Source organism: Lottia gigantea (genome assembly GCF_000327385.1).
Source record: "Lottia gigantea unplaced genomic scaffold LOTGIsca_4, whole genome shotgun sequence".
NCBI lineage: Eukaryota > Metazoa > Mollusca > Gastropoda > Lottiidae > Lottia > Lottia gigantea.
In genome coordinates this window covers 4,812,441-4,821,773 of record NW_008709379.1, presented here as the reverse complement: position 1 = coordinate 4,821,773, position 9,333 = coordinate 4,812,441, and the positions used below count along the sequence as shown (strand labels likewise).

The following is a 9,333-nucleotide window of genomic DNA, read 5'->3' as shown; positions in this document are numbered from 1 at the left end:
CAACGGGTGCTCTTAGAAGAGAAGACTAGTTCCATTTATGGCAGTGATTAACCCATTTATTTGACAAGCCGTGTACTTGCTTACTAAGTGCTCTAAGACTATCTATCAAGTTGTGATTTTAGCAACATAGCTATATGTACTGGGTTATGTGGCTACATGGAACCAGGTTACATATCTACAGGTTTCTTGACAGCACAGCATATCTCGCTCCAGCGAACAAATAAGTAGCTTCAGTGAACAGGTAATATGGCTACATTGAAATCTGTTTCTACAGGGGTTGCCTAACTTCAGTGGAGCAGAGTTCTTGGCTAAATTGCACAGAGTACCTTACTACTTAGAACTGGTTACTTTTCCAAAAAAAAAGAAAAATGAATAACTACAGTAAACAAGTTAATGTGCTCCAGTAAATCATGTTACCAAACTACATAGTAACATTAGCGAATCAAAGTTACAACATTCAAGTTTTTCAAAGAAAACGGAGAACTTTGCAATAATCTTATTACCTGACAACTCTGAAATTACTTGTTTTTGTCACCTCATTTGTACTAAATTTTTGTTTGGTATCAACAAACATATATTATCCAGTCCTTTTAGGTGCATTGCATTATATTTTTCTTACAGCATGTTTTGGCCTGCGGACAGTTCTTATCTTGTCCTATAACTATCTTGCCTGTTATCATTCTCAAGCACATTATTGTTTATGAATTTTAGCTATATCAAACTACAAATCTTTGCTGAAAGCATGCAATCTGAATCATTTGAAAGGAATTTAAAGGGATATTAAGGGTAATATGGGGCATGACACAGTCTAATTGGAAATACAATATTTAAAATCAGAGTTATAAATGACATGTACATCTATTAGTAATCTGAACTAGTTATGGGTTTTAGTAATCCGAACTAGTTATGGTTGTTGGTAATCTGAATTAGTTAGGTTTTTAGTAATCTGAATTAAGATTTCTAGTTATCTGAACTAGTTAAGATATCTAGTGATCTCATGTATACTACAAATGCTAATCAGTCTTTATTAGTATGTATTAGTTCCTTTTGTTTACTAATCTGAATCAGTTTAAAACAATTTAGTAATCTGAATAAGGCTGTTCTCTAGCAGTCTGAATAAGTTTGTTTTCTTGTAATCTTAGTTTAAATCTAGTAGTTTAAACTAGTTCTAGTTATCTAGTAATTTGAACTTGTTCAAGTATTTGGTATAATATCAAGAACGGTAAGATTCAAGAATTTGTAAAAACTGAACTAGTTTTAAGATATAGTTAAAGAATGCATGCAATTAATATTACACAGATATGAGTTTGCTTATTTGTTTTTACGATGTTTTTAGATTACATTCTTTTTTCTCAAATTAATAGTTCAATGTGGAAGTAAGTGCCAACTTCAAAATAACAAAGTATTTAAAAAATCATATCAGCCTACAGATTTATGAATTTTTGTAAAATCATTCTAGTTTTCTCCATCAAGATTGCTTTTTTCAAACATTGTTTGCTTATAACTTTTGAAACAGTAGTCCAATTTTCAAATTTTTTACATCAAAACATTCAGTTTTAACTCTTTAGCTTTGAGTCTATTATTTAAATATCCCAAGAATACTAAGTAAATCGGTACATACTTCTACTTTTAAGATTAACATTAGGTGCATGTATATTTTTTGGATATGATTTCTCAGGTACTGTCTGTTATTCTGTGTTATGTTACATATCATAAAGTATCAGTCTGCTTATGGATAATTTTGTTAAGAAACTTATCATTTAAGACAAATCAGTCAGTGTCAAAGGTTTTTCAGGCATATTATATTACGATTTTTATTTGCATTACAGGTATGCTAAGTTATCTATTTAATTTAAAACAAGAAGTAAAGGAAATGCCAAATTTCCAAAAAGTCAAATTCTTTAATTTGTAGAATTTATGTAGTATATAAAAATATTAAGTTATTTTACAGTCTTTAATATTACATCCATATCAACTTGACTAACCATGGTAAGATTTTTCTAACTAACATTTGATGAGAGAGAGTATACAACAAATAAGTAACAGATAATGTATGAATAACATTGCCTTCCTATGAATGTGCTTCTTTAAATCTTACTATTTCAAGCTTTAAAGTTTGATAACTGTCTTGGCAAGTCCTGCAAGGTATTAGGCAGTGTTTTTTCTATTGTGATATTTATTTAGTTGATATTTCAATATTGATATTACCACAAAAATTGTAAAATATATTAAATGATAATTTGAAATGAGAAATGAATTTAAAAGGTAACATTTTGCAGTGAATATTTATATTCTAGATTATATATACCATCATTTTTTAAGTCAACCTTTTGACTGGCAGAATCGAAGAACAACGGGGTTTTCAGCAATTACATAGCAATGGTATGTTCTTGGAGAATATATTCAAGTGCTGAATTAAGAGAACAGCAGCATGCCAACACTGAAACTCCAGTTGTTTCCAATTGCTGTAATTTGCTTGTGTACTTCCTCTATGAGTGCAGCATCTGCGAAAATCACAGTTGCTGGTAGATGTTCAGTTTCTTGATAAGTGTTTCACCAATCAACTTGAGCCCATCTCAATTTACAAAGGCTTTATTTGCAAAGAGGGGATAATCGACACTAATTAGCATTATTTCTAATTCAACCATGTCTGTAATAGCTATTATACCAAACATCAAGCTGTAAATGTCCTTTATTCACTAGTTATCTTCTTTATACAATCCTATAAACCAACAGTATGCAGTTCATGTAGTTAAGGATGCAGATTTAGTCTTTCATTGTCACAATAAGGTTGTTTAACGAATACTACTGTAAAGTTATCTAAATATTTACATCTATCCATATCACTTTTCAAATGCAAACCTAACAGCCTATTCTCGAAACTATCTCAGGGCCCTAAGGTCTTAACTTGTAACACTGGTACTGGGATATCCTAGTGATAAGATTATTTTGAGAATATGTGATCTGACAGCTAGTTCATCTACAATATCATAATTTATTTGTAGACAAACTAAACATAAATTGTCTCTCTTATAAAGTGAAATGGGTACCTGCTATTGAGGTGTATGAGGTAGTAAGTCAAATATTTAGATAACTATATCCTGAAGTTGTAATTTGGGAATAAAGCAATTTTCAACTGGTGTGATAACTTCAATAAGAGTTTCTGGGTATACAGGTCTAAAATGTGATATTGTTAATAGCAGTTGTGTTTTTGAAAGAATCTCTGTAACTCTTACATTGTTTTATTATTATTTTGTCTGAAATTTAACCAAAGATATTTAAATTACCTTTATTAACATTTTGTTGTCATTTGGCACTCTAAGACACTCATCAATCAGACTAAATCTCTTTGGTCACCCAGAGAAGCCTCTTTGCTTATTCTTAGTAATTATTGGTCAATCTGAAAGGTTTCATTTGTCAGTATGGTCTTATGAGATGTATTTTTTGTTCAAGATACTCGAAATATGTCTATGATCATTCTTGGAAGAATGAGCTATACTGAAGACTATAATTTGTGCAATGTGTTCATTAGAATTCCACCAGGAATAAACTATTCTACAAATATTATAAAATAAAATTGGTTACAAAACTTGATTTGAAAAATTTACTTTGCTTCTTTGCTTTATGAATTAAAGATGCTAAGGTGACTGAAATGTTAATCTAAAACAAGTTCAGAGTGTCATAAGATGTGTTTCTGGCAACAACACATAACTTTTCTTAAGGAAATCATTCGTTTCAAAATTAGTTCATTTGTCAATCATTTGTGTTTACAAAATTTGATGTGTTGGAAAACATATTTACACCAATGATAGTTAAGTGCTTGTGAAAATTGTTATGAAGTTACCTAGAATGTACATTAAAAGTTGTTTTGTTTTATTTATTATACATGTATATGATACAAGGCAATGAACTTTAATATAAATTTGCAAAATAATATGTCTCGGTATCATTTGGAAAAACGACACATGACAGTATTTATTTTTATGCAAATAAATTTGTAAATAAAACCATTACATGTAATAAATTTATTTTGAGTTATATTTGAATTACATGGTTAAATCTGTGGTATATCACAGTGGACATGATCTTAAAGTCCGGCGCACACACGAGCCATCAGCTCAGGCAGAATTCATGCGTGCACTTCTCCTTAAGGCGATAGCTTCTATTTGCGGGTAAATTTATGTAAGATTTTGGCCTTTCGTGGCGAAAAGTTGAAAATCAAACTTTTGATAATTTTTTCCACGAATGAACAAATGCTTGTTAGTGCGCGTAACTAAAGCTATCTGCTTATAGATAAATTTATCTACGCATGAACGAATGAATTCTGCCTGAGCTGATGGCTCGTTTGTGCGCCGGACTTAAAGTTCATATACATAAATTAAGCGGTGAAATGCGATCAATTCAGAATAGAGGTTACAGTTATTATCCAATCTTGATCAAACTTAGTATGCATGTAGGCTAAGATGAACTGTTTTTGAGATATTGTTCTTTACTTAGTAAAAGAGGGTCAAATTCGGTTGTATCCGATATTGATGAGATCTCGGCTAATTTGTTACTAATCGGTTGAACAGTTTTGGAGTTGTTGCCCTTGATTTGGTAAAAACGCGTCAAATTTGACGTGATGTACGATAGAAGCTGCAGTTTTTTCCCATTTTGATGAATATTGATGAGATCTCGGTTAAGTTCGAATGTTGTAATAATAGGATAAACGGTTTAGAAGTTCGAATTTGGTAATAATCGTATTAATGGTTTTTATGTTAATGCTCTTAATTGAGTTCAATGAAAAGTTTCGGAGTTATTGCCCTTGACTTAATACAAACACATGAAAAATTTGGTTTATGTCTAAACTTGATGAAACTTGGTGTGCAAATCATACCAATTTTCTGCTATTGTCTTGAATATAAAATATCTTTAAAAAATTAAAATACATTGTGCCTTTTAATTATTATTTGTGTATTTGGGTTATCGCAATTGGTAGACTCAAACTACTACCGAAGACATCAAATGAGCACCATATTTAATGGATATCACATTTATTTTTTCAATTTTTTAAACAAAATTTCTTTTTGTCAAATTATGCATAATGTATTTCCCTTGATGTAGTTACAACCCTGTTGCGTTGGTAGACGTTGAACTGCACTTCCCAGTCAACCCAACATTATTCAGTCCAGTAACCTAATTTCGTGGAAACCTATTATTCGTGGATTTCCGGAAATGATTAATAATTTACGTGAGCGACCTTGCGCGACCTCCGCATTAGTTTGTTTTAATAAACATGGGTTTTCTGTACAATATCAGCTAGTAGAATGAATCCAGTAGTTTCAAGCAAGGTAAAATGTATTAATGTATACTTTGACAAATACAAAATGGCGGATTTCACTTATTACCAAACCATTTTTTATCGGCCGAATTTCATTATAATCCCGAGCGGTAATCGGAATTCCAAATGTCGTCTGCTAGAATATAATCCAACGAATGAAGTCACGTGATCAACTAGCGGATTCCGTGTCAGCAGAAAATTTCTATGGAACACAAAGTGGACCATCTTCTTATGTTGTTTCAGTGACATTTAGCAATAAATCACGCTACGTATCTTATTTTGTCAGTCACTATTTTTTTTTTAAATCGTGGTTCTTTGAATGAATTGTCACTAGTTATAATGAATTGATATTAAAGATAAATACTAAGAGAAGTTAATTATACCACCCGGTATCCATACAACGTGTTTATCTAGACTTATTTATAGATCAAACATTGTACACGAAAATAGGTGACGCATTCTGCCGCCGTTGGTTGCTCATGAAATATGGGTCAAAGTGAAGGATTCATTCAGAAAATCGAAATAAACCAATTTCTATTATTTTGTAGAATATCTGAGGAAACATCTAAGACATAAAATTTTTTTTTCGTTTTTTTAACTTTGACGAAATTCGGTATTGAATCCTTATATCCACGAAAATAGGTTACACCACTGTTTATAGTGTATCTCTGTGATCATAGAACTGTACACAGTATACAGTTCTATGCTGTGACAAATGGTTATGCATGAGCGAAATAGTTTGGTAATCTAAGCAACTCTCTCTGAAATGGATCTAACGGCTGCTGGGGTTATGTCGTTAATGAAGACGATGAAAAACACTCATTACCCTTGTGCCTGAAGAAGCTCCATTAGCGAAATCCGGATCGCATTATTTGAATGAATCCAGTGAATCCTATAGTGAAGAATACATGCTATTCCAACTAATTCAATGTCTTCACCATGCGTCTATAATTTCAAAACAAGCCAAATTTCGCAAACTCGTGGGTTTTTGTTTAAAATTTCTAATCTGAACCGGTTTGTTAAACCAGCTTTTAAAACCCCCCAGATTTACTCGGCTATCGAAGGCAGTTAATAAATCCTGGGCAATAAATGTGGCATTAGCACTTAAGGATCATTACGATTCACAGCTGGCCACCAAAATTAACTTGATCAAATCACAAAATATTTTAGAATCTGACCTACGAAAAAACTCTACGGACGCTATTAATTCCAATTGACACTTCGTCATTGGGCAAAAAAGTCATATCGACGACTTCAAAAAGAAACTTTGGATCAGTTCACGCGAATTATTGATGATTTGAAATTTAGGAGTGTGGTAGAGGACATGGATATTGCTAGTAGCTCGCCACCAACCAACATGCTTCCAGAACGGATCACCGCCACGCCAAAACGAAAACGTACACCAGTTACCAAGTACGTCATCACACGTATACTACCAACACGCAATAAAGGACCGAATACCAGTACCGTACCACTCATATCATCGCCTAACCGATTCTCTCTCCCACCCTCATCGCCGCCAAATACCAGTCCACGATCCAATCCAGAAACTCCACAATCCAAAACCAATACAACCTCTCATCGTCGTTTGAGTCTGAATTCACCACCACCATGTAAACCAAGACGCCACGAAAACCAAAAAGATAAAACCAAATGGTCACTGCCTAATATTGTTAATCAACTTTCATAATTGGTTCTTCGAACGTGAGCAACATTCCCACTATTGATCCTGATATGCATGCTGAATCCTTTCCCTGTGCGCGTGTTCAGCACATCATCCACTTATTATCTAAGATATCTCCATCTACAGTTCCGAAGAAGGTCTTATTTCACAACAGAGACGAATCTGGTGAATCCATCCATAGGCGAATGATACCATTGGTAAAATTAGCTAAAGTGAAATTTCCCACAGCAGCTATATTTGTTACTCAGATACCATTTTCCAAAGGTCCTCAACTTTCAGATCCCCAGTCAACTACCAACCTCAGAAGATTCAACGACTATATCACAAGCCTTCATTCGATGCTATTCCCCGCTTCAATGTAATGATTGGTGTCTTTTCGGATCATATCCACTGGATGGCCCCCACTGCTAAAGCTATTTATTTACAATGGGTCTCCCATTTAAACTAAACGCGGGATGGAACATCGTAAAACTAGGCCAGATCATCGTGAATCTGAACTCGCGTAAACTTTCTCCCCTTGAAGAAAGAGTTTTAGAAAAAGGATTAACTTTTATCCCTACATCTAAACCTCTTTCACGTGTACCAATTTTGTTGTCGGTTGAGCATGGCAATAGGACTTTTAAACTAAATCATTTTTTCGAGAAAGATTAGGTCGAGGAAAGCGAATCCCGTTCGTAGAAAAGTCTGGCTGGAATTAACCAGACAGTGCGATTGACCATAATATTTTGAGTAAATGCGACAGTCTATACGAAGAAGTATCTCGAAAAGAACAACCTTACCAATTTTGAGCGCTGTATTTTGAACACCTTGAAAAAAGATCTGACCGTTATTATTCGAAAGAGTGACAAGGGTAATTGCTGTGTCATTCGAAATCGCGAAGACTATATTTTTGAAATAGATAATCAGTTAAATAATGACAATCACTACCGCGAATTAGATCTACCAATTTTTATGGAAACTGCTAGGAAAATTAACGATATTTTGAAAATTTTGGTGCAGAAAAGCTTTTTATCAGATGCTCAATATGACTATCTTTGTGCAAAACCGGAAGTCCGTCAACGTCACTTTATGCGTTAACAAAAAATTCACAAAAATCCTGAATCCGAATGGCGCGTGGCAAATACCATACCTTAGGGTAGGCCGATTATTTCTGACTGTTCTGGCGAATCTTACCAAGTTTCCGAATACATTGACCACTTTCTGCTACCATTGGCTCGTAAACATTCGTCTTACTTGAAAGATACTACCGACTTTATTGAACAATTAAAAAAATGGATATACCAGACAATGCGCTATTTATTTCTCTAGTTGTAACGAGTATGTACACAAATATTGATAGTAATTCGGGTTTAGACGCTGTTCGAAAAGCCTTTCTTAGAAATTCGAGTCCTGATCGTCTAGACAAAGAAATATTAGATTTGGAAACAGTTCGAGCCGAGTTATGCGAACATATTTATGGCAGAATGGGAACGCGAATTCTCATTAATTTCCCCCTTTCAACCTCTCTTCTATGGGAGGTATTTTAGACGATATTTTTATCATTTGGACAGAATCTTTGGCAATCTTTTCGGAGTATTTTGAAATTTTTAATAACCACCACCCTTCTGTAAAACTGACCGCAAGTATTTCTGAAAATAGTATGAACTTCTTGGATACAACAGTATTCAAAGGACCAAATTTCACTCAATCGAAGAAACTAGATATAAAAGTATATTTTAAAGAAACCGATACACACAAACTTTTATTTGAACTTCGTTTCATCCGAAGCACACATTTTCTGGCGTCATTAAATCGCAAAGTCTGAGATTCAACAGAATTTGCACTAGAAAAACCGATTTTGATTCAGCATGTGACCTAGTTTTTAGTAAATTGAGGGATAGGGGATGTTCAAAACGTTTTTTGCGCAAAATTAAAAACGACACTCTTTCGGCCATTGAAAAGGAACATGATCCCCCTCCCCCACCTAACGGCTTCGGTTCTGTTCCATGTGGAGGTTCTAGGTGTCGTACCTGCGAATATATAAATGTATCTCACTATTTCGAAAACAAGAAAAACGGTAAAATTTTCGAACATACGGAAGTACTTCCTTGCATCGATAAAAACATTATATACCTAATTTCTTGTAAAAAAATGTGACGTTCAATATGTTGGCGAAACTCAAAACGCGTTGCGTACTCGTCTAGCGGTCATCGTTTCAATATACTCCATAAGAAAGATAGACCGATTGCGAATCATTTCGATTTACCCAATCATTCCATTGAGGATCTTCTTGTTATGCCTATAGAAAAAGTACCTGTATCAACATTGATCAAACCAAAAACCAAACGAT

The 9,333-nt window shown here is 33.7% G+C and overlaps 1 protein-coding gene across 1 annotated transcript; it reads left to right on the top strand.

Annotated features, from left to right (window-relative positions):
* Positions 1 to 6,644: 6,644 nt before the first annotated feature.
* On the top strand, positions 6,645 to 7,010 carry LOTGIDRAFT_153853 (hypothetical protein; the record flags this gene model as incomplete). The annotated part of the gene is made up of 1 exon (XM_009059856.1): positions 6,645 to 7,010. The coding sequence occupies one exon, from the start codon at positions 6,645 to 6,647 to the stop codon at positions 7,008 to 7,010; it is 366 nt and encodes a 121-aa protein (XP_009058104.1).
* Positions 7,011 to 9,333: the final 2,323 nt, after the last annotated feature.